The 26,904-nt window shown below is 41.4% G+C and overlaps 1 protein-coding gene across 3 annotated transcripts; it reads right to left on the minus strand.

The window, feature by feature from the left end:
* Positions 1 to 919: 919 nt before the first annotated feature.
* ZNF793 (zinc finger protein 793) lies at positions 920 to 26,561 on the minus strand. 3 transcript variants are annotated; one of them, XM_082862324.1, is made up of 7 exons: positions 26,490 to 26,561; positions 25,028 to 25,169; positions 19,219 to 19,340; positions 14,461 to 14,506; positions 7,640 to 7,769; positions 7,024 to 7,119; positions 920 to 3,831 (listed from the first exon to the last, which is right to left on the minus strand). In XM_082862324.1, exons 4-7 carry the CDS (start codon positions 14,473 to 14,475, stop codon positions 2,849 to 2,851), a joined length of 1,224 nt encoding a protein of 407 aa, XP_082718450.1. In that variant the 5' UTR covers positions 14,476 to 14,506; positions 19,219 to 19,340; positions 25,028 to 25,169; positions 26,490 to 26,561; the 3' UTR covers positions 920 to 2,848. The 3 variants fall into 3 exon arrangements, with proteins under 3 accessions (XP_082718450.1, XP_082718452.1, XP_082718451.1); XM_082862326.1 differs by having other exon boundaries at positions 920 to 3,878; XM_082862325.1 differs by having other exon boundaries at positions 26,417 to 26,551.
* Positions 26,562 to 26,904: the final 343 nt, after the last annotated feature.

A 26,904-nucleotide genomic window follows, 5' to 3' on the forward strand; every position in this document is an offset into this window, starting at 1 on the left:
CTCATTACTATCTGTTCTGTGAGGGGGATGCTGTTTCAGGGCTAATGATTAGGTGTGTGATCCATACCACAGCTCCACCCTCGTCTGACCATCAGAATTACTGAGGATGCTTGAACCCTCTGCCAGAGCTAATCAAACAGAATCTCTGGGGCCAATATGTTTTTAAAAAAAATTCTCTGCAAAGTGTCTTGCCCAAGATATTTATTAACTACAAAGGCAGAAATGGCAGATTTAGAGTGGGGAAATCTGACATTGAGCACCTTGACCAAATGATCAAGGTTGACAGCACCAAGAAGATTTATCACCATCATGTACCCTCTGATATGATGCACTGAAGATGCAACACTTCTGTAATATTAATGCATAACCCAGTTAATCAAACCCCAATTGAGGGATATTTTACAAAATAACTGGCCAGTATTGTTCAAAAGTGTCTAAGTCGTGAAAGACAAGAAAAGACTGGAGAGCTATCATAGTCTGGAGGAGACTAAAGAGAAATAACAGGTAAATGCAATGTGGGATCTGGACTGGATCTTGGGCTAGATGAAGACATCAGTGGGAAGGGCTATAGTTTAATTACCAGTATTATATCAATGTTAATTTCCTGGTTTTGATAAGTATATTATGGTTATATTAGATGTTCACATTAGGGGAAGCTGTGTGAAGAATATTTGGGAACTGTTTTGCAACTTTTTTATAAGTCAAAAATTATTTCAAAATAAAATCAAAAAAATCTCTACTTGAGGGGCTCTCAGAGTATTGCCTTTTGCTCTTTAGATCTACACATTTTCTTTTACTCTGGTGATATCCCAAGGACTGAGCTAGGGGAGAGGCAATAGACCAGGCCAGAGTGCCATCTTGTCAGAAAATAAAAACAGTTGCAAGGCCATGTATTTCAAAACACTCTTCCCCCCTTTATTTTGTTTTTCAAATTACAAAAGTAATATATGTTTGTTAACAAGTAAAACAATACAAAGATATATAAATTTAAAAACTACTTACATTTCCATTCCCCACCAGGGTAACCAATGTTAATATCTTGTTTTATATCTGTCCCTCCACACTTTTCTCTTTGTTCATATAAACACACACATGCATAAATACACATATACGTGTTTTAATTAAAAAAATAGATTCATATACATCATTCTGAAATTTTCTCTTTTCACTTAACAATATACCACAAATATCTCCACAAATTAGTAGAGTTCTAGCTTCCCCCTCAAATTTCTTAATCACATATTTGACATATCATACTTGGTTCAGTTATTTACATAATTTTTCTTTGGGGCTTTCATTTTCCTTCTCTTGACTACCCCATTATCCACCTGCATCACCCACCTTCCCCGAACCCAATGTATACTCTTCTATATTTTTCTCCATGCATATAAAATCTTACACAAACATATATGATACATGTTTATCACTCATAAGCACCTAGAAGCATTTTGTAACTGATTTACAAAAACAGAGTCATTTTACACACTTCTACCTTGCTTTTTTCTCTCAAGGAAACATTGTGGAATTCCATTCAGGTCCACTAGCATAGTTTTAACTTGTTCACCTTAATGGCTATATAAACATCCTATGGAATGGATATACTATAGTTCCTTCCCTCTTCCAATTTCCCTGCTGATGGACATCTATTTTGATTCTAGTGTTTTTTGCCACTAGGAACAATTCACAATAAATGTACATGTCCCTTATGTATTGGGGTTTTACTTCTAAGAGAAGATTGCACAAAGTGGCATAAGTATTTTAAGTTATAATAGATGTCAGATTGCTTTTCAAAAGAGCTGTAACAATTTATGTTTCTACCAGCAGTGTCTTAAGAACACCTTTTGTCCTGACAGCAGAAAGCATTCCTGCTCTTTTTCGTCAGCTTGATTGCCTACTGTTATCTCATTATAACTTTAATCTGCATTCTCCAACAACTACTGAGGCTAACCATTTTTTGATAAGCCCATCAGCCACTTGGATTTGCTCTTCTCTCAACTGTCTATTCATTCTTTGCCATGTTTTGCTATCGGGTTATTTTTTTCCTGTCAGTATGAAGACCACTCTTTCTCTGACTGGCTCTGCAAATATTTCCCCCCAAATCATTGTTTATTGACTGCTGATGGCATCTTTTGCCATGCAAAAGATTGCACTTTTTATGTAGTCAAATATTTATTTTTTAACAGCTTTTGAGTGTCCTGGATTGGTAAAGTTAATCTCCCCCAATTCCTAGACTGTACATGTAGTCTCCTTTCATTTTCTTTCAAGAATTTTATTGTTATTTTAAAATTTTAAATCTTAAGTCTGCCTCCAATTTTTCTTTTTGTATGGTTTGTGCTGTTGGTTCAACTTTACTTTCTTCCTGATTAAAAAGCCAATTGTGCTAGAAAAGGTGGAGAAAATGTGCTGGTTTAATATGTTAAAGCTTTTTAAAAAAATAGTTGGCCATATTATTGTTTTTTGCATTGTTAGACACCAAAAGACAATGGTGATATTTAGAGTGAAAAAGTTTGGTGAATGGCATTCTACATATGTGCTTGATATTCATAATTTATTAAATTCACATTTATAATTCTAAAATATAAATAGTGCTTATTATGTGGCTCACTGTGGGACATACCATAATATACCTCTAATTTTCTTCACATATATTTTGTATTCTGTTATCATTTAAACTTTCATAAGCCACAATGAACAGGTTTATGTTTTATAAAATATTTTCTATAATCTTTAGTATAAAATTTTCTGTCACAATTGGAGCATGACTTGCCTTATGATAAATGGTCATTAGATCAATGAGATTTCTCCTAAGGATGAATTCCTCCACATATAATGAAATAGGATATCTTGCTCAAGGTTTTTCTACAATTTTTAGGTTTTCATTCCTATAAGCATTCTTCCTAGCATGAACTTTCTGATGTCTGCTGAGGTTTGGCTTCTGGTAGAAAGCTTTGCCACATTCGTTGCATCCATAGGGTTTTTCTCCAGTATGAGTTCTCCAATGTTTATTGAGGCATGACTTTTGACTGAAGGATTTTCCACATTCTCTGCAACGATAGGGTCTTTCTCCTGTGTGTATTTTTTGATGTACATTGAGGTATGACTTCTCACCAAATGACTTCCCACATTCATTGCACACAAAGGGTCTCTCTCCTGTATGTGTCCTCTGATGTTCTCTGCGGTGTGACTTCTGGGTGAAGGCTTTCCCACAAAAAAAACACTCAAAGGGTCTTATCCCAGTGTGTATTCTCTGGTGTTTAATGAGGGTTGACTTATGTGAAAAGGCTTTTCCACAGTCAGTGCATCCATACGGCTTCTCCCCAGTGTGACTTCTTTGATGCCTAATGAATTCAGACTTGTAGCAGAAGGCTTTCCCACACTCAGTACAGACATGGGGTTTCTCTGTAGGTGGAACCCTCTTCCGTTTGTACACAAGAGAATTGGTTACTGCTGGTTTATACATAAGTGCTGGGTTATGGCTGAAAGCTTTCTCACAGTGACTGCATTCCCAGAATTTTTCTCCATTAGGTCTTCTATCATGCTTTGTATGTTGTAATAATTTCCCATATCCATAGCACTCATCTTGCTTTTTTGAATAGTTTCTCTTAAAACCATTCAAGTCTAAATTATGGTTCACACTCTTTCCACAAGAGTCCCAGTTATTAGGGTTTTGAATTGAAGGAAAAAGATCAGTGCTCAGATGTGATATTTTCCCAAACTTATTACATTCATGGCTTCTTTCCTTGGGCAATGTTTTCTTGCTGATGAATGTACCTTGCCTCAAAAGCATGTCTTGCCGTCTTTTCTTCTGGACGTTACCTTGCCAAATGTTTTCTGGAGAAGGTACAGCAAACCTTTCCTTATGAATCTGTTATTATGACCTGGAATAAAACTATTTGAGAAATGCCCTAAAAATTTAAAGGGCGCACAGTATATGAATAGAGCATGAATCATAACTAAAGGCACCAATACGAGTATAGAAGATTCAGAAACTGGGACAAATGTAATGAAACATGTCATAGATGATAGAGAGAAATAATTTTGAAGATGAGAAGATATTATAGAGCAGTGGTTGGCAAACATGTTCTTAAAGGACCAGCGACTAGTTTAGGCTTTGTCGGATATATGGTCTCGGTCACAATTACTTAACTCTCCCATTGTATGGTGAGAACACAGCCAGTATGTAAATGTAAGGATGGTGCAGCTGTGTTCCAATAAAAGTTTATGCACAAAATTAGGTGGCTGACCTATAGGCCAAAGTTTGCTGATCCCTGTTACAGAGGAAAGGGGTTTAAATGTCATAAAGTACCTTGTTACCCAATGCATGGTTCTCAATGGTCAGCATCGGCCTCATCTGGGAACTGATATGTAGGCAGATATGCAGAATCTTGGGCCCCACCCCCAAACCTACAGAATCAGAATCTGTATTTTAACAAGTTGCCCAGATGCTTCGTTATCATATTAAGAGTTTGACAAGCACTGTTACAGCAGTCAGAGAGTTTATGTTGAGCTAGTTAGTAATAATATAAATGGCAAGGGCTCTAAGATGAACTAGATAAAAGAAGGAATCAATGAAGCTAACTAGAATTTAAAGCAGGAGCTCTTAACTTGGTATATAGAAATCTGTTCTAACTACAACTGAGCATTTCCTTTGATTATGAATGTGAACAACAAAACAGTAGTATTAGCTCCTGTAACTGTCCTAGTTTGTGAATAAGGTATTTTCATGTCACACTATAGTTGTCACAGGTTTCTCAAAATATGTTTACAATCATCTCTACTTTGAGATCATGACAACTATTTGACCTGATGGGAGATCTCATAACTTAATATATAAATAAGGAAGTATATCTACTATTATCATTAATATCATTAACATCATTAGTGTTTTGATATTGCATTTTCTAACTTTATTTTAGTAATTACTGTATTTTAGTAATTTGTATCTCATGTAATCTTATGGGTTTTATTATTTTTTAATATGTAAAAAAGGGGTCTATTAGGCTTCACCAGAATGGTTAAGAGTTCCATGGCACAAAAATGATTAAGAACCCCTAACTTAAAGACATTCAGGCATGAGGTAATTTGGGTCCAATTTTAGGAGATGTCAGTGGGAAATGAAAAGTAGACAGGAAGATTTAAAGTAATTTCTCAAAGGAAAACCAACAAAACTAGCACATAAGCATAGAACAATTAGGGTGACAGAGACAGAAGCTTCAAAATGAGCTCATGGTAGCAAAACTCTGGAATGAGAAGTAAGGTGAGGTATATATATGCATGCACCTGTGTGCATGTGGGGTGGAGGGGAGGTAGCAAGTAAAAAAGAGGATGACTTCAGTTCTTGCTCGACAAAAAACAGGGATAAGTGGACATAACTGTGGAGATGATCCAGACTGGTAAAATGGGGGGTAGGGGATCCTAGGTGGTACAAGGCGGACAAAAGGTGGCAAAATGTCAAAGAGGCCGGTTGTGAGCATCATACGGTCTCAGAACTGATGACTTCTTTAGGGAGTTACACCATTGAGAAGAGAATCAAGTTTGGAAAACAGAAAATGCAGTAGTCCCTTGGAAGGAAAAGGCTGGGCTGCAGCCAGGGAAATAGAGGATACAGAGAACTTAGAAAGGAGGGCTGACTGGATACTATTTTTTGGCAGTTATTATATAAAATTCTTGAAAGAGGGAAAAGAAAAGCAGTTGATAGCCAGGTTACAATGGTTTCAGGAAGGTTGACGAGCAGTTTCATGAAGCAAAATTCACCTCAGAGGGCATCAGAGTGTGATGGTTAAGAATACTGGTTCTAGGGACTTCCCTGGCAGTCCAGTGGTTAAGACTCTGCACTTCCACTGCAGGGGGAGAGGGTTCGATCCCTGGTCGGGGAACTAAGATCCCACATGCCGCGCGGCATGGCTAAAAAATTACAAAAAAAGAATACTGGTTCTAGAGCCTGACCACCTGGGTTCAAATCCCCATTTGGTCCCTTACTTTGTTATATGTTCTTAGACAAGTTTCTTAACCTTTCTGTGATTGTTTGCTCATTTTGTAAATGGGGGAATAAAGGCTGGTAATAAACACCTCACAGGTATTGTAAGGGTTGAATGAGTTGATATATGTAAAGGACTGAGAACAGACCTGGCACAAAGTGAGCACACACTGAGTGTTGGCCAGAAATTCTAATGCTATTGCTGCTACTACTACAACCAGTGAAAGCTGGATGGTGGTAATCTCAAAGACATTATTTTGGGGAGAAGCATGAAATGACTTGAATGTTTTTGGGGTTTATATAATATTTAATTCAATCATGTGATTATAACACTAAGTACAAATGGCATAAAGAGATCCAGAAACAGATGGTACTGACTCTTCTTGCTAAACTCATGACTCTACTGGAGAAGCAGAAGTCCAGAGGCATTCTAAAGAGTAGCTTACCAACACTCAGGATACCACGGATTATTGTTGAGATATTTTATAGAGCTGACGGGAGAGGGGCAGTTATTCTGAAAATTAAATAGAAGTGGTTAAGACAGACCAAACTCAGGCGTCTCCTTCACTACCCAACTGTCCCTGTTCACTTCCTGGAATTCACTGCTTCCTCGTCTGTGACTTAGGAAATTAAGGGACTCAGGGATAACTTAAGGGATTAAGGAAAGGATAGGAAGTGAGACTCTGAGTATGGCAGGCAGGTCTGGGGCATTTTACCCAAAAACTGTTAGAATAGAGAATAGGAAGGAATCGGCAAGAACAAGAGAATCACAGAAGCTTATTTGTAAGAATGCCTGAATGTGAAAGAGAAAGTGTACTGATAACCTCAAGAGAGAGGCCAAGGATTCTGGAGAAAAGGAGATGGAGCAGGCACACAGGGAGGTGGGATGCATGGAGGCTGAAGGGCCACCAAGAAGGCTGAAGCTCTCAGAGAAATGTCTCCAGCGGCTTTCAAAGCTCTAAGGCTTTTAAAAGCTGGACCCTGAACAAAATCCCAAAGGTGCCAGCCTCCCTTAGTATGTCTTTTGCTGGATTTATCATACTTACCCCGACAGTGGCAGCCCGAGCATGATGCCTCACAAATCCATGGTGCTTCTTCCTGCTCCAGCCTGAGGATCACATATGGTTTGGTGCCTTCATAACCTGTTCCAGGGAAATGATCCAGGCCTTGGACTGAGCTCCTTGGTCTTCTCAGGCAGCATTAAAGGCTACACAACAGACACTGTACTTGGGAGGAGACTGTACACACACTTTGTCCAGAACTCAAAAGGAAGCAGTAATCCAGGACCACTGAAACTCAAGCCAAGCTCACTGAAGCACACAGTATAAGGGTTAGGAATACACACTGTGCAGCCAGACTGCTGGGGTTCAAATCCTGCTCTGGCTCTGCTATGTACTGCATGGGTGACACTGGGCAAGTTACTTCACCTTCTCTGCCTCAGTTCCCAAATGTGTAAAATAGTGGTACTAACAGTACCTACCTCATAAGGCTCTTATGAGGATTACATGAGCTAATATTTTAAAAGTGGCTAAAACAGTGTCTGAGACATAGAAAGTATTTGGTACTTCAGAGGTTCTAGGTACTTCAGTTACTTTTAGCAACTGAAAAAGGAAAGGTGGTCATTCAAGCATAATCTAGATTGTGTGGCAGAGCTGTTCTTACCCACTGAGACGAGGTTGCTGTAGGTCTCCAGCATCACATCCCGGTATAGGGCCCTCTGAGCAGGATTCAGCCTATGCCACTCCTCTTGAGTGAAGCCCACGACCACATCCTTGAATGACACAGGTCTCTGCTGAAGAGGAAATGACATTGAGTCATGTGGGGAAAGTGTAGGCAGAGGTGGATGGTTCTGACTTTTTATAATGTTCATAGGTCAGAGCTTATTATGATCATTTATCTAGGATGCCTTTTATATTCCTGGCTTTGGACTATATATGATGGGATTGGAAGCCACTGTCATTTATATTTGGGTCAACACATATTGACTGAAGACTGTGTCTGACCCAGTCCTGGTTGCTGGGGACACAGTCATGGGTGGCATCTGACCTCAAGGAGCTCACAGCCTGGCAGGGAGAGCGATATGTAAGGCCCTCAGGGTGAAAGGGTAAGAGCTGTGACAGCAGGACATCTGGGCTATGGCATGCAGAGAAGTGAATGGTCCACTAAAATTATCAGGGTCTAGTTAGGCTTCAGAGCTAAGGGATATGTGCAGCTGAATCTTCTCTGCAGAGATGGAAAAACTGCCTTCCTTGCAGAGGGAGCAGCATGAACAAAGGCACGGGGGCCAAACAGTGATTTTAAGGATGGCAAATCACTCAGTTACAGGAGAGAGTACAGAGGCCTGTGAGTGATGAAATGATGGACTTTAAGACAATGAGAAATCTATCAAGGGAGTGGGGTGTGTAGAAAGCACACTCTAGAAGGCATGTGGTGAGCTTCTTACATTCCGTGTCAAGCTGTACAATGGTAACTCTAAGCAGACTGTGAAAAGTTAAGGAGGGACATTGCTCCCTAGAGTAATCACTAAACTCAGTGCAAAGAGGTGTATTGAAGTAAATAAAATTCTAAAAACTATTCAGTTAATCCGCACAAAAACACACACACAAGAGAAAAGAAACAAAGCAAAAGCAGATGGGACAAATAGAAAACTAAATGCTAAAAAGATATAGATCCAATCCTACCAATAATTACATTAAACTATATTAAATTATAAGGTTATTTAATACATGATTAAACACTCCAAAAAGGCAGAGATTGTTAGACTGGATAAAAAAGTAATACTGCCGGGCTTCCCTGGTGGCGCAGTGGTTGAGAGTCCGCCTGCCAGTGCAGGGGACACGGGTTCGTGTCCCGGTCCGGGAAGATACCACATACCGCAGAGCGGCTGGGCCCGTGAGCCATGGCCGCTGAGCCTGCGCGTCCGGAGCCTGTGCTCCGCAACGGGAGAGGCCACAACAGTGAGAGGCCCGCGTACTGCAAAACAAAAAAAAGTAATACTGCCTACAAGAGATACAGAACTCACAGATAGTTTGAAAGTGAATGGATGGAAAGAGAAATGTGGTGGGTGACCTGGAGCGAGAAGAAAGGAAAGACTCTGTACTAACCTAGGTGGAAGATGATGCTCACAAGTAAGACAGAAACAGTGAGATAGAGGAGGACCAATGTAAAGAAGAGCAGAACCTGTACCTTAACTGGTTGTGGGGTGTGAAGAAGGTGTAAGGGTAACACCCTTACCTTTGTGGTATCTCAAAGGCAACTGAGTGACACTGGTCACCAATCTCAATTGCAGCTGAGAAAAACTGCAAAAGTAAAGAGGACATGGTGTGTTGGGGACACAAAGGGGGAGACACTCGGCAGGCAGCAGGATGGACATGAGTCATGTCAGGAACAAGAACAGGAACGGAGCTAAAGCTGTGTGAGCCATCAGCACAGAAGTGGTAGCTAAAGTTGTCACACAGTGTGGTCTCTCTCAGCAAGGAGACAGGATGAGCAGAGTACTCAGGCCAGAGCCCCAAGGGACACTAAAACACAAGAGGCCAATGGCAGAAGAGTCCAGATGGAGACCCAGAGGAGGAAGTTTGGAAAGGAGGCTCCACAGCCTGGCAAGCCTCAGATTACACTGTCCGGGCAGTCAGTCCTCTGGTTTAGGGCACAGAGAACAAATTCTTCAAAGAGCCCAGTGCCCCGGAACGAGACAGCTGCTGAAAGACCCACAGGTACTAACCTAAGAAGGCATCTGTGATATTGTGATATATTAAGAAATATATATATTAAGAAATATATATATATATATATATATATATATATATTAGGGCTTCCCTGGTGGCGCAGTAGTTAAGAATCTGCCTGCCAAAAATGCAGGGGACACAGGTTTGAGCCCTGGTCCAGGAAGATCCCACATGTCGCGGAGCAACTAAGCCTATGCACCACAACTACTGTGCCTGTGATCTAGAGCCCATGAGCCACAACTACTGAGCCTATGTGGCACAACTACTGAAGCCCCCATGCTCTAGAGCCCGTGCTCCGCAAGAGAAGCCACCACAATGAGAAGCCTGTGCACCGCAACGAAGAGTAGCCCCCGCTGGCTGCAACTAGAGAAAAGCCCGTGCGCAGCAATGAAGACCCAACTCAGCCAAAAATAATAAATAAATAAAGATATATATATATATATATATATATATATATATATATATATATATATTTGATCTTCTTGCCTGATTCCTGGCGCAGAGCTTCTTAAACCTTTGTAACTTCCAGAGGGACAGAAGTAATAATGAGTGTCTTTTATTAGTAGTAACAAGCCCATGTCAATCATCTCAGGGTTTATACAAATGATATAACTCTTTGAGGATGGGGGCTGGTTGCCAGAGGAACCACCCAGGTATTAGATGGTTGGAACCTGTAGCCATACACCGCCCAATCTCTGCGGAGGGGAGAGGGATTTGAGATTGAGCTAATCACCAAAGGCCAATAATTTAATCAATTTTGCCTAAATAATGGAATCTCCATAAAAACCCTGGAGAGCTTCCAGGTTCGTGAACAGAGCCAGGAGGGTGTGCACCCCAAACTCCATGGGGACAGGAGCTCCTGTGTTCAGGACCCTTCTGTACCTTACCCTACGTACCTCTTTATCTGGTTGTTCATTTGTATCCTCTATAATATCCTTTATAATAAACCTGTAATAGTAAGTAAAGTGTTTCCCTGAGTTCTGTGAGTTATAGCAAATTATCAAAACTGAGGAGGGGGTCATGGGAACCCCCAATTTATAGCTGGCTACTCAGAAGTTCAGGTGACCACCTGGGTTATCAAATAGGCATCTGAAGTGGGAGGCAGTCTTGTAAGACTGACCCCCTAACTTGTATGGTCTGCATAGAATTGGAGAATTGTTTGGTGTGGGGAAAAAACTTCTACTCCTGTAAGTAAACACTTTTTTCTTTAGTACCTAAGATATTATCTTCAAGTGACTGTATAGTAGAGAATTTAACCTTGCCCAAGGAGAGGTCTGACCTTTGCCCTTAGTTCCTAGAAGTTAATCTTTAAGCCCCTGTAACATCCTCCTAGGTAAGAATGTCTCTGTTTACCTGGGGGCCTTGGGCCACACCAGATAGTCTAACAACATGATTTTAGGGGGAAGCTTTGGCTCACAGACATCAATCAGCTCAACCTCCAGAGGGGCTGGAAACTGAAGTCAGCAGTCAGTCATGTCTAGTTTACCAACCCCCAAAGGAAACTCTGGACACCAAGGCTTAGGTGAGCTTCCCTGGTTGGCAATACTCTGTATTGTCACACATGGTTGCTGAGAGAATTTTGCACTGTCCACACTCACTGGGAGAGAACACATGGAAGTCCCGTGTGTGGAACTCTCCTGGACTCTGCCCCAAGTGTCTCTTTTCTCGGCTGATTCTAATCCATATACGTCTGCTGTAATGAACCCGAACTGTGAATATAACATTCTGTGAGTCTTCCTAGCGAATTATCAAACCCGAGGGTCTTGGGAACCTCTAAACTTACAGTTGCTGTCAGAAGTGAGGGTGGTTTTGTGGACTGCTGTCCACTGCTTTACAGTCACTGACAGACGCAAGAGGCAATGGAGCAGATCAGTTAAAAGTATGAACTTTGGGGCAGGACTGCTCGAGTTCAAATACAGGCTCAGCCACTAAATGAGCGACCCTGGGAAAGCTCTTTAACCTCTCTGTGCCTCAGTTTTCTCATCTGTTAAATGGAGATAATAATAGTGTGTGTCTCTTAGTTATTATATTATGAGGTTTAAATGAGTTAACATGTGTAAAGCCTTTATAAACTTTGCCTGGCATATGACAGCACAATATAAAAGTACCTATTTTAAGTAGAAAAAGATTGTAAATCATTATTTAAAAATCTGTTAAGAATGGGAAAACAATTCTAAAGGACAGAAAAAAAGGTGGGGAGGGGCACCCAGGACCTGTGCCTGGGTGTCAGTGGGGTGGAGAGCTCTAGTGCACCGCACGGTGCCAGTGGCACTGGCCCACTATCTCTGGGAGTGGCCCGAGAGAAGAAGCATTGATAGGGCCCCACAGAGGTGAAAGGGCTGACAGCAGCCACTCTCCACTCTCAGGAGGCTGTAGGTTTCCTTGAAGAATGCTGGGTCCTAAGGTGGTGAGACAGGAAGGGGGCAGGGCACAACCTTTAAAAGAATGACAGCTATTGAGGACACGACATAAACTGGTTAGAACCAACTAGGTCCAAGATGGTGGATGACTGACTTCCACTAGACCTTGAGCCTCAGTAATACCTTATTGTAATACATCAGCAAGCTAAATGACACACCCATAGATGCCATAACAGTTCCAAGGTGGACCATAAAAGGCCAAAAAGTGGGTGGTGGCCCAATTCCTGGTAATCTCTGCCCCTCCCCTAAAATAGTTGGAATAATCCTCCCACTTACTAGCCTATGAGATTACTCACCCCTATAAAAACTGACAGTCCCCGTACATACCCTGGCGCTTCTCACCTTCTGAGATGGCCCACACTCTGTCTGTGGAGTGTGTTTCTCCCTGAATAAACCTGCTTTCAATTTACTGTGGCTTGCTCTTGAATTCTTTCCTGCGCGAAGCCAAGAACCCACACTTGACAGCCGTCCCAGGGACTCACCTGAGACCTGGGATGTGACCACCCTCTCGTACCCCACTCTTTTTTCCTGCAACAGTAGCACTTGAGTAGTGGCCCAGGCAGATGGATCAGAAGGCAGGACCAAAACCAGGGTGGAGGCCATGGAAGCTGGCACGTGAGACCCGAAGACCCACGCAAAGGAGGTACCAACTAGACTCCCTCTCTGATGCCAGAACAACGTACTGTGGTAGTGCGTGAGCAGCAGTCAGGCTTCATCACAGAGCACAGGACCTGGCTCAGCGACAGGTTCTGGGCAGTATTTCCCAAAAAGAGCTAACTGGAATGGGATGGGATGGGGTGGAGTGGGATAGGATAGGATGAAACAGAATGGGAGGGAATAGAACAGAGCAAAGCAGAAAAGACGTAATCCTGCACCTAAAAGGCCATGTCTTTTTCACCAAACACAGGGATGAAGAGGAGAGAGATGGAAGAAACACTGAGGCTGTAAAATCAGCAAGACTTGGTGACTGAGTGTGAGAGGTGGAAGGTGGGGAGAAGTCAAGGGAAAATCTCAGGGTCTTGGCTTGCCTGGTGGGATGGTACCATCTCCTGAGATGAGAGACAGGGAAGAGGAGACAGAAATCAAGAGTTCAACTTTGTACACATTAAATCTGAAGTGCTCTGGGGCAGCCAGGTGCAGATGTTGGGCAAAGGGGTCTGAAGCTCTCAGAGGAGGCCTCAGCTTAGGTATGGATGTGGGAGTCACTTGCAGACGCACCAGCATTAACCTAAGAGTGGACGAGACCACCCCCAGAGGCCCCAGAGAAGGTTCAAACCCACAGGAACATCAATGTCTAAGACACTTCTTAAAAAAGAAGTGCCCTGGAAAGCTAGTTTTCTCTTGGAAATAACAATACACTTCTTCCTTATGGCCAATGCAAGTCATGGGCTGTGTTTGCCTTTTTGCTGGGCTACCAGGAAGTCCACAGTTGACTCTCACTGGACTCTCCCCTTGTACATCTGCATTCCAACAAAGAATGTTCCTTGCATCATTGCTTAAAATATCAAATTTGGAAACTACCGAAATGTCCATAATATGGGGAATGGGTTAAGTATTCCATGCATACGATGGAGCATTATGTACATTATTTTTAAAAAAAGGCATGGTTCTTAGTACTAATATGGTACAATCTCTAGGATATTTTAATTGGGAAAAAAGGGTAGAACAGTATGTATAATAAGTATCTGGCCATTGTGTCTATGTGTATAGAGAGGCTGTGGTATTCCACCCAAATCTCCCTGCAGTACCGAGGTACTTCTCCCAGCTGCTAGGAGATGGCTGGCTGTTGCTGGCGTGAAACCTTCAGAGAATTTCCCTTGGCCAAAGGGAGCGACCCCACCCAAGTTTATGTCCCCTCCCTGGGGCAGCCTACAACCAATGACTGGTTGATTTCAGAATACAAAGGCCTCCTTGCCTCCATTCAGGACAACACTGAGGACCATCCCAGCTCCAGAGCATCTTATAAGATCAGCTGATGCCTCTGTTCAACAACTCCCTCTGCCCACCTTGCTTCCTTCACTGACTTACAGGTGTTCCAAGAGCCTCCCTAGTAAACCTTCTGTGTGCAAATTTCCATCCCCAAGTTTGTTTTCCTGAGAACCCAGCCTATGACAAGGCATATGTGGTTGAAATGCATATATTTTTTTCTAGAACAGTTTCCCCAAGAAGGGAAGGTAGGCTCATTTTGTTTGTTTTTGGCCACGCCGTGCGGCATGTGGGATCTTAGTTCCCCGACCAGGGATCGAACCCGCACCCCCTGCATTGGAAGCATGGAGTCTTAACCACTGGACCACCAAGGAAGCCCCGAAAGTTGGCTTGTTAATGTCACACTTACCTGGTACTCGATCATTTTCTGTTGTTCTTGGAAAAAGATCTGCGGCCTGTGAAGACAGAGATGGCGGGGTGGGGAGGAGGATGGAGAAAGAGAACAGAGCTGTGAGGGACCAGACTTGTTTTAGAACTTGCAAATTCCCTGTAAATCTTGGACAAAAACCCATGCTTTAGATCACTGGGGTAGAAGAAAAAAATGTTGCCATTCAATTCAGAATGTGAATGCACAGAGGAGACTTACCAGGAAACGAAAGTTGCTACCAAGTAAGAACTGAAAGTTATTAAAAAACAAAATCCTTAAAACTTAAATAACTGGCCCCAAGTATATTCTGGAAAAGGGGCTTCTATATCTGTAATGAAAATATTACAAAAAAACTCAAAGGGAAGTAAAATAACTGTGTAACATTAATAAAACTAATGGTTACTTAAAGTATGGTACAAATAATTACTGAAAGCCTAAACCTTGTTATTCACCCAGCAGTTTATTAAGTACTGTCATTAAAAAATAATGTTTTTTAAAAAAAAAAAAAAAAAAAAAAATAATGTTTTTTTCGGCCGCATTGTGCAGCTTGCCGGACCTTAGTTCTCTGACCAGGGATTGAACCTGGGCCACTGCAGTGAAAGCGCTGAGTCCTAACCACTGGACCCCATGGAATTCCCTAAAAAATAATTTTTAACAGATGAGAACAAACATCCACCGTATTAGGAAATATGGAAGTAAATTTGTACCAAACATTGATTAAGAATGTTTTAAGTTTTTCACTCACAGTAGTGAGAAACCTTATAAATAGGCCTGAATATACTTTGCCAATAATCTACAGCCTGGAATTGAACATCCACATCCAGAAGCAACAAGAGCTCTCACACATGACTGAGGGGACTGTAATTTGGTTCAACCATTTTGGAAAACCATTTGGCCATATCTACTGAAGCTGAACACAGTTCCATTCCTGGATATACACTAGAGAAATACTAGTGAAATACATGAATATTGTTCAACTAAGACTTGTATTAATGTAAGAATGTTCATAGCAGCTTTGATCATAGTGAGTCAAAACTAGAAACTGCCCAGGAGAACGAGATAAATTGTGATTCATCCATACAATGAAATACTATTCAATAATAAAAAGGAATGAACTGCTGACATCCATGCAACATAAATCTCACAGGCATTATGCCAAATGAAAGATGTCAAACATAGGAGAGAATATACTGTACAATTCCATTTCTGGAAAGTTCCAGAATGGGTAAGACGAATAATATGGCGACAGAGTCAGAATGGGGGAAGGGAATGAGTCCCTGACATGGGGCAGAAAGGAGCCTTCTAAGGTAGGTCAGCAAACTTTTCATATAAAGGACCAGACAGTAAATATTTTAGACTTTGGGGGTCATATGGAGTTTTCCACAACTACTCAATTCTGCTGTTGTAGCACGAAAGCAGCCGTAGACAATAATATGTAAATGAATGAGTGTGGCTGTATTCCAATAAAACTAATTACAAACACAGATGGCAGGCCATATTTGGCTAGTGGGCTAGAGTTTGCCAACCCCAGCTCTAAGGTGATGGAAATGTTGATCTAAGTGGTGGTTAAATGAGTGTGTATATGTATTTTAAAAATTCATCAAGTTGTATATTTATGATTTGTACATTTTGCTCTATGTATTTTATACCTCAGTAAAAGAGAAAAGGAAAAGAAAGGCAAAAAGCAAAAGGCAAGGCTCAGACGAAATAAGTTTTACATCCACCAGAACTGATTCACGCCTTTGAGGGCAGGAAAACCATCCCACCATTGTGGGGCTACAAGGGTTTGTCTCCTGATTGGCATTCTTGAGTTGTGGCCCTGATGGATGACAACTCCAACTTTGTCAACCCCACAGCTGATTCCCCCCAGATCCAGGCCTTGCCCACTGAGAAACAGTATAGGGACAACCTTTAAAACAGAGCAACTAGTATCTCTCCTTTGCAAAAAGAAGAGACTAATTTTCCTACAGGACAGAGAAGAGCTTTTCCTGAGTATAGTGACATTCACACCATTTGACTATCCTGATGTTCTCTCCTGTAAAAACACGTCTAGCAAATTACTGTCCTGAGGGTTCTTTACATAATCATGAATAATCCCTCCAGCACTAATCAGTGACTGCCCTATTCTTACAGTTGGTCAATTCTGAGATCAAAGAAAATTAACCAGAGGAGACTGAGAAGAACTGGTCACGGCTGGAAGAACAGACTTTATTTAATTTTATACTTTTATGTGTCAAGTAAGCCTGAGAATTTAAAAATGATTTATTCCAAATGTCACATAAGTATAAAAGGACTTCAGTGTCCCTAAATATTAAGCTTGCCCACATGGTGAGCTTAGCACTGAAGGTGAAATTCCTATAATATTATCATCCTTGAACTGAGATAATACTTGTCCTAATTGGACAAGTGAAGGTAAACTTTCTTGGTAAAATAGCCTAGGCATGCCAAATGTTAATAATACAGAGGGTTCATTGGGTCAAACTACCTCAGGATGAAGACTGAGGCCTCAAGGTCACCTAAGGTCCAGACCTACTAAATTATTCAAAAGCTAGGAAGAATTTTATACAATATCTTAATAATGTTGGTAAAAATTGTTGTTTGCTTTACTTATATATTCCAATAGTGTTGAAGAGGAACTGTTCAAGTTGTTACTAAGAAAAAATAAAGATTCTCTGAGAGGAGGAAATTCTAGAAGCCCTTCTGAACCTCTGAAAGAATGTGAATAAAATTATGAGTTTCTCCTTTTAAGGAAAGTGAACAGCTTCCAATTAGTTTAGTGATTGGCAGAAGACACTAGTTTTAAGGGAAAAAGTTGTTTCCAAATGAGTACATTTTCCTTGCTTTGTTTTACAGAAGTTCTTTCTCATGAACTACTGACATATCATCTTTTGAAAAAGAGAATAATTCTAAAGTGCAGGAAATATTCTCTATCATGATCTGGGTGGTGGGTACCTGAGGGTACATATATGGAAAAATTCCTAACACTACAGTGCTAAGTGAGTTAATGTTTTACTTTTCTCTTCATGGACAATAAATATCATTTATTTAATGGACAATAAATATCCATTAAATGCACTGAAATACTGTACAGGTCATAAAGCATAAGTCATAAAGCATGGTTAGTGTGAAAGTGGCATTTAACTATCGTATCAGCAGCGGGAAGAGACTGAGCAATGAGCTTACTGTGTCTTAAAAAAATGTTTTTTCTTTACTGAGGTATAATTTACACATAATAAATGAACCCATTCTAACTGTACAGTTCGATAAGTTTTGACAAATTATTCACTCATGTAATCACCACACAATCAGGATATGGAACATTTCCATCACCCAGAAAGCTCCCTTATATGTCTTTTGTTAAGGAACATCCTGTTCACAAGATATAACAAATTTGTCTCAACGGTATTAAGATGAACTATTTAGATTCCTGTCTCTTCTACAGAAGAAATAAAAAGTGATTTTCTTGAATGTTAAATACAGATACTTCTTTGCTTAAATAATATATTAATCAAGTTATAGCTGTAAGTCAAAAATACAATTAAAAAACAAGGTATGATCAATTTGTTTCAATTTCATTTATATGAAGTTCAGAAACAGGCAACCCTGACCTAAGTGATGGCTTTGGGCAGGCACTGCTTCGGAGAAGTGGGGAAGCCTTTGAGGAGCTGGAAATATTCTCTATCATGATCTGGGCCGTGAGTACATGAAGGTGCATATATGGAAAAATTCATAAAGCTACATGTTATTCTCTATGTAAGTTACATCTCAAGTTTTAAAAAACAAAAAAACCCCACAATCCCGTTATTTAAGAAATATATATGTAGAAAAACTTTTGGTATGAAATACAGTAAAATATTATCAGTGGCTCGATTTGGGTGGCAGATGTTTCTTACTCTAATCTGTAACTGTAACACATATGCATCTCATTGTTTACATATTTCATTCATTTTCCCACTGCCTTTTTTCATTATGAGGGAAGTCACAGGAGGGTTTGAAAAGGGGACGGGGTTCTCTGAGAGAACTGAACTGTCCATTAGGAATTGAGCTGGCAGGAAAGGCCTGGGGCAGTTAATCCAGCTTTGGGCCACTACACTCCCTCCCTCACCTGCCTGGACTTGGCTACTCAGCCTCAGCCTGGTCTCCATGGCTATGCAGCTAAGAGTCCAGACAGGGCCAGAAAAAATAGGGGAGTGGGTTGGCCACATGCCACACTACAAGATGGCAGAATGCACTGGGCTGGACCAATGTCCCCTTCCCCTGAGAGAACATGCCTATCACATGAGAGAACATGGCCTTCCCTGCCTCTCCTTTCACTTCTGCCTGTCTCTCTGAATCTTTGGGCCAACCCTTCTCCCACCATGTAGCCATGGAGGGTCCCTAGAGGGAGAGACAACAGTTTGAGTCTTGCTAAACTTCTGGCTCAGGGATGATGATATTTCCTGTTATGTAGGAATCTTTGCTCTCGCAAGAGGTCTGGATCCTAGGTGACTCCTTCAGAAGGGGATTTTTGTCCCAAATTCCCATCTCCTGGACGAGAGAGTCTTTTACCTGGTCTGCTAGGCTCTCACAGCTCTATTTCTCAACAGTAACTCATCCTCTGGGACTTCCCTGGGGTTCCAGTGGTTAAGACTCCATACTTCCAATGCAGGGGGCAAGGGTTCAATCCCTGGTCGGGGAACTAAGATCCTGCATGTCTGTGGCGTGGCAAATAATAAATATTTTTAAAAAACAGTAACTCACCCTCAGCTGCAGCTGCTGACAGGGCTTTCTGTAGACGTGTCCAAGGTCCTGTGGGCCCCACGGAGAGCCCTGCTGTCCAGCGAGGTGGTGGGACCCAAAGGTGTACAGGGCACTCAGGAAACCTGAAGATAAGCAGAGCCCATGGTGAGAGTCATCAAACAGACCCTCCCCAAATACTTTCTGAGGCCTAAGAGGAAGAAGCCTGCAGAAGACTGGGCAGTAGACATATCTGAATGATGGCTGTGCTCCGGGTTTGGGGCAGGGGGAACTTCTGGAAAGAACCTGAGCCTGAGAGTTACTCAGACAGAAGTCTGAAGCCAGTGATTCCTTTAACTGACTGAAGGGATCTAGTCCAGACAATTCACTTCACTGGGCCTCATTTTCCTCATCTGTGAAAACAGGAATGATAAATGGTAATTTTAAAAAGCCCATCCTTAGGGGCTTTCCAAAAGTTACCTCCTTTAACAAAACCCATGGGAGTTCCCTGGTGGCCTAGTGGTTAGGATTCCGGGCTTTCACAGCTGAGGGTGCGGATTCAATCCCTGGCCAGGGAACTGAGAAAAAAAACAAAACCAAACCCAGGAGTTTCTAGATTTTTTGATGATGGCCATTCTGATCGGTGTGAGATGATATGATTCCTTCCACTTTTCATATATATCTTCTAACTTCTTTGATTAAACATTTAATCAAGACAGAAAATAAAACCACAGAAAACTACCCACAGTTTGGTATAACTCAATTGAAGAAACTATCCCACATAATCTCATCTGACCTTTTCCACCATGAGTTTTTAAAAATACAATATGATATACTGTCACAGAATCAACAAAACCATGACTTGGGTTTTACAATATGTATGGATCATTTCATCAGGTTTTGACAGTTCTGCTACATTTCTGACAGTCCGTTTCTTTCCTTCTCTAGCTCCCAAATCCCTCATTGTGACAGCACTTTAGAAATCTATCTGGCCAGAGTGGGACCCTAGAGGTTTCCTGTCTATGTGGGTTATTTGTCACATGATCTGACAACTCTTTCTCTGTAAACTAGTCAATCTCCCAAGATGCTTTCTCTGAGATTTAGAAGGTTTGAGCTCTGGCTCATGATCTAACTCAACAGTGTAAACAGCTTGTAAGTTTCTAATGTGTAGCTCCTGTTTTATATGTAACTAGGATGCACTATTATATTTATACTGATAAATACATGGGGGATAAGGGAAAGCTCCAACTAATCAATATAAGGGAATGATATAATTAGAAAATCATCCTTTGGCAACCGTAACAGTAGTGATTGACTCAGGCAACAATCATTAAAGGATAATATTAACACTAGTGAATGAAAGTTTGAGGTTATTTACATGGTCTCAAAAAATGCCCCCATAAGATACTTATTAACATAACTTTATGGTAGACAACCCACTATTAAGGTTACAGTGGATAACCTTAACCAAATGATCAAAGTTAACATTACCAGCAATATGACAAACCAACATCATGCATCTCCTGATATGGGACATTGAGGACACACCACAACTCCAACTAGCAATCAGAAATGTACATATTTCATAAGGAAAATCAGAAAAACTCGATTGAAGGACATCCTATAAAAATAACTAGCTTGTACTCCTCAAAACATCAAGGTCAAAAGAGGCAAAAAGTGACTGAGAAAATATTCCCAATTAAAGGACTCTAAAGAGACATGACAACTAAATGCAACATGTAATCCTGGATTAGATTCCTGGACCAGAAAAACATAATTGTTATAAAGGACATTATTGGGACAGTTAAAGAAATCTAAATAAGGTCTGTGGATGAGACAGCTGTAAACAAAAAATGTTGCTCACCATTCCAGTTCTACAAGTATCAAGTCATTAGCCACTGTGGGTGCCTACTGACAGTGCGCCCTGAGGGAAATTGAGAATGGAAAAGACAGGAGGCACTCTGTGCTTTGGATAGAAGGGCACCTAGATAGTTAAGATGCATATCTAAGGAAGAATTTCAATCACTCCAAATTCTTCCATACACAGAAAAGCACTAAAATCATTAACTTGAGATGTCTATTCTTTGTGACTAGCAATGATCTTTTTATGCTTGACTACATGTATTTCCCAGTCAAAAAAAATCATATACATACTGGCTTCTCCCCTGCCTCTTCGTAGCAATTCCTCAGAGCTGAGAGGTTGTCTCCTGGGCTATAGTTCTCAGTAAGACACTGAATAAAACTCAACTCACAGCTCTTATGTTGTGTGTTTTGTTTTTTATTTTTTTTTCACTTGATGCTACTATGATAACAATAATAATACTGTTTCAAATGGGACCTAATGAAACTTAAAAGCTTTTGCACAACAAGGGAAACCATAAACAAGAAGAAAAGACAGGGGGCTTCCCTGGTAGCACAGTGGTTGGGAGTCTGCCTGCCGATGCAGGGGACACGGGTTCATGCCCCGGTCCGGGAAGATCCCACATGCCACAGAGCGGCTAGGCCCGTGAGCCATGGCCGCTGAGCCTGCGCATCTGGAGCCTGTGCTCCGCAACGGGAGAAACCACAGCAGTGAGAGGCCTGCGTACCGCAAAAATTTAAAAAAAGAAGAAAAGACAACCCTCAGAAAGGGAGAAAATATTTGCAAATGAAGCAACTGACAAAGGATTAATCTCCAAAATGTACAAGCAGCTCATGCAGCTCAATATCACAAAAACAAACAACCCAATCCAAAAATGGGCAGAAGACCTAAATAGACATTTCTCCAAAGAAGACATACAGATGGCCAACAAATGCATGAAAAGATGTTCAATATCACTAATCATTAGAGAAATGCAAATCAAAACCACAACAAGGTATCAGAATGGCCATCAGCAAAAAATCTACAAACGATAAATGCTGGAGAGGGTGTGGAGAAAAGGGGACCCTCCTGTACTGTTGGTGGGAATGTAAACTGGTACAGCCACTATGGAGAACAGTATGGAGGTTCCTTAAAAAACTAAAAACAGAACAACCATATGACCCAGCAATCCCACTACTGGGCATATACCCTGAGAAAACCATAATTCAAAAAGAGACATGTACCACAATGTTCACTGCAGCACTATTTATAATAGCCAGGACATGGAAGCAACCTAAATGTCCGTCAACAGATGACTGGATAAAGACGATGTGGTACATATATACAATGGAATATTACTCAGCCATAAAAAGGAACGAAATCAAGTTATTTGGAGTGAGGTGGATGGACCTAGAATCTGTCATACAGAGTGAAGTAAGTCAGAAACAAATACCGTATGCTAACGCATATAAATGGAATTTAAAAATGCAGGACTGATGAACCTAGTGGCAGGGCAGGAATAAAGACGCAGACGTAGAGAAAAGACTTGAGGGCACAGAGGGGGAAGGGGAAGTTGGGATGAAGTAAGAGAGTAGCATTGATGTATATACACAATCAAATGTAAAATGGATGGCTAGTGGGAAGCTGCTGCATAGCACAGGGAGATCAGCTTGGTGCTTTGTGACCACCTAGAGGGGTGGGATAGGGAGGGTGGGAGGGAGGCTTGAGAGGGAGGGGATATGGGGATATTTGTATACATATACCTGGTTCACTTTGTTGTACAGCAGAAATTAACACAACATTGTAAAGCATTTATACTCCAATAAAGATGTGAAAAAAAAATTTTTAAATAATAATAGTGTTGCAATGTTAACGTCCCTGCTTTTGATAATTATATTGTGGTCACATAAGAAAATGTTCTTGTACTCAGGAAATTCACATTAGGGGTAAAAAGGGCTATCATGTCTACAACTTACTGTCAAATGGAGGCAGGCAACCACATGGAGGCTTTTTTTTTTTTTGGCCATGCCCCGCTGCTTGCAGTATCTTAGTTTCCTGACCAGGGATCAAACCCAGGCCACGGCAGTGAAAGTGCCGAGTCCTATCCACTGAACCGCCAGGGAATTCCCTGCAGGCTCTTTTTTAAGCTGCCTTATTCAGTCTCTGCAGCCAATGGTCAGTCTCCAAAGGCTAAGAGATTTTGACCAGGGGGCTCTGAGGTCCCCCTCCAAATTACCTACAAAGAAGAATCAGCCTTAACTTGTTAACTTCATTAACAGGATCCTGACTCCAAATTCACCCCAAACTGCAGGGTTCACTTAAATGTTTATGTTTTTGGATTCCAGAGGGAATAACAGAAAACAGGCAATCTCAAATGGCCAAGCCAGGGCTATAGAACAGAATTTTGTCCTGGTGTGTGTCTGGTTTCAGAATTTCAGACAAAACTTCCACATTGTATGAATGTTTTGGCTTCAGATTATTTCTATGATTCCATTTAAGTCAAGTTCAAAAACAGGCAAAATTAATCCATTGAATTAGACCCAGGGGCAGCAGTGGGTATTGACTGATAAGGAAGGCTTTGGCATGCTAGAAATGATGTATATCGTGATCTACGTTGTGTTTACACAGTTCTCTGCAATGTAAAAATTCACTGAGCTGTAGCCTTAACATAAGAACATTTGACTGTCTGTGTATCTGTGTCCAGATCTGGAAACGATCTGGAAAAATGTTTCTTGCATAAATAAAATGAAACAATCTGTATTCAAACTTAAAAAAATGTTTCACATACAGCCACATACTGCCACCCCATCAGGTATAGATATTCCATTTAATTAGAGTTCAAGAACAGACAAAATTAATCTGTAATGTTAGAATTAGGAGAATGGTTCCCTGTGGCAGGGTAGTAACTGGGAGGGGGTATCATGAGAATTTCAGGGTGCTAGAACATTGTTTTGTGATCTGAACACCCAGGGGTGTTCTCTTTGTGACAATTCATTGAGCTGTATATTTTTCTATGCATTTTATATCTCAATAAAAGATTTATGTTAAAAACTTAAAAAAGAAAAAGTATTTGCTCCCACACCTGGCATTGAGCACAGTGTAGATGATGAAGGAAAAGAGCTACAAGAAAAAGACAATGCCCTAACTCCTTACCCTTGCATATGTGGTCTGTATCTTTGATTCTGTGGAAGGAAAAATCAGAGACTGTCTGCTCTAAAAATGAAAGCTTGACATGTATGGCTTCTGAAAGATGTTACCTGCCTTACTCTCAACTTCCTTTGCTCCTTAAGGTGATATACTCATTGTGTTTTGTCTAAAGACTACATAAGGATTGAACGTAATATTTATAAAAACAATTAAAATACTGTTTCAGCATTTCACCCTTTTATTAAGCTAATGGTCAAAATCATAATTGCATTTCATTTGTAATTTTGTCTCAGTCCATCTTAATCACCATTAGTTTGACTTTAATTTCAGTGAAGAACAGTTTCTAAAAGTAGCTTTAACTTTTGTTTTTGCGCTTGTTATTGTGGTTTTACGTTTATTGAATTGTTCTACCAGGATTTTATATGGCACAGATTCACGGAGGTCAAACGTACCATGCCTAAAAAACACAGAATGAAGCAAAAAAATTCTTAGAACACAGTAACTTCTAGATCCAGTTTCTTTTCCTTCCATAATTCATCTTTTTTTCCCCAGCCTTATAGAGGTATAATTGACATATAACACTCTGTAAGTTTAAGGTGTACAATGCCCTGATATGATACATATATACATGCAAAATGATTACCACAACAGGGTTAGTTAACATATCCATCATCTCACATAATAACTTTTTTTTCTTTCTTTGTGTGTGTGTGTCTGTGTGTGTGTGTGTGTGTGTGTGTGTGGTGGGAACATTATTTTTAAGTTAAGCCTAGATAAAAGTATTTTCCGAATGCTCTCAAGGTTTGCTCCTTCAGCAAAATCTTTTACATCAGTTTAGATACTTACTCAGTAAACCCTTCGTTTTCTAACCACAGGCAAAGTTACATCCATCCTAGCTGCCATGGAGTCAGAATAGATTTCCAGAAACCAGGCTGACTCTTGGGATGCTGTCACAGATGGACATGTCATTACATTTTCCAGAAAGAACCTTAAAGGAAATATTAGGAGAAATATGCATTTTTAACAAGATGTTACTTTAGAGAATTCTAACACTTGATCCTTTCAAAGCACTTTCATTCATGTGGGGAACAGTAAAAAAGGGAAAAGAAGGTTTCTTTTTTTTGGTTGCTCCCCGTGGCTTGCAGGATCTTAGTTCTCCGACCAGGGATTGAACCTGGGCCCTCAGTAGTGAAAGCACACAGTCCTAACCACTGGACCGCCAGGGAATTCCCAGAGAGGGAGGTTTCAAAAAGAGTTTTGAAGTGGGCTTTCACCCTAACGAACTGAACAGAACTGGTTGCTCATCAGCTGGGGCATGTCACATGGGTGAAGTGTGTTCCCACTGTGCAGGGTTGCAGTCTCAAATCCTTGACTCTCTCATCCCCAACGTCTGCATTTTGCAAGCCTCAACACCAACCCCCATTAAGCCTCCTAATCACAGACACACGCGGTGTCTCCAATCTATTAACTCCCAGAGGTCCTTGTAGTCACAGATATCCCGGAATGCCAAACTTGACCATCAAAGGCCACTTAGTGACTACAAAACTCACTGATCCATTCTGATTGCCGAACAGTGAAACAGTGAATTACACAGATCCCTGATGGCGAACCCACACTGATCTCCAATGCTATCCCAAAGACTGGGGATCAATCGCGGACTCCCACTGTCCTACCTCCCCCCACAATTACTAACAGTCCCAATCACTGACACCTCCCCCCCACATTGATCCCTCTATTCCCCATTCCCTGATATACAAAAGTCCAGTCACTGATGCCCTCAGATACCCCCATCGATGATCTAAAGGAAATCTTCATCACTGATGGCCTAAAGATTTCTCCAAACACTGATCCTCACTGACCACCCTCAGAACTGAACCCCGAAGTTTCCACAATCACCAGTTCCAGGTACCCAAACAGAACTTAGAACCTCCAGTCACTGACCCCTCAGGCTTCTGATCACTGAGCCCTAACGCCGTTCAAATCAGTGTTTTCGAAGAAACCCACTTGGCCTCAGACCCTTGAAGACCACCATAAACTGACCCCCACGCACTCTCTCAACCAAGAACCCTCGTTTATTGATTCCCATATACTCCCAATCCATCTTCTTCACAGACTCTGACACTGACTCACACAAACCCGCCACCCCAGACTCCCTCCCCCAAGAGGCTCGGACGCCCAATCACTTAACCCTTCAGTACCCTCAGTCTCTGAGCCTTACGGGTTCCCATGACTGACCCAGTTGGGCCACCGTAGCCGTCTGGTCGCCCTCCTACACAGGTCCTGAATTTGGACTGTTTCTCACACTGACCTTTCCCATTTTCCCCGCATCCGCGCCCATAACCTGAAACTGCCGCACCACGCCGCCTCTCCGCGGTATGAGCATTTCCCATCCGGAGTGGCCGTGCGCAGACTCAGTCGCAACTTTGAGGCTGTCGGCCGCCACCTGGCAACCTTCCAGAGAACAGGATTCTGGGTTTCTGAATTTTAATGGCAGGTATGATGGCCGCGCCTGTTTGACAACCTCTTGCTGGGGCCGGCCATGTTTAAATCTGTACCGTACGGCGAATGACTAGGCCATTTGTTAGACGATTAGGCTATTTGAGGGCGGGGAGAGGCAAGTGTTCCGGGGTCCCTAAACACAGACGTCACTGCTGCTTTTAGCGTCTCAGAAGCCCAAACCTCCTGAGACCAATATAGAGGCTCCCTGACCTGGAAATTGAGTT

Source organism: Leucopleurus acutus (genome assembly GCF_964270905.1).
Source record: "Leucopleurus acutus genome assembly, chromosome: 20".
NCBI classification, from domain to species: domain Eukaryota; kingdom Metazoa; phylum Chordata; class Mammalia; order Artiodactyla; family Delphinidae; genus Leucopleurus; species Leucopleurus acutus.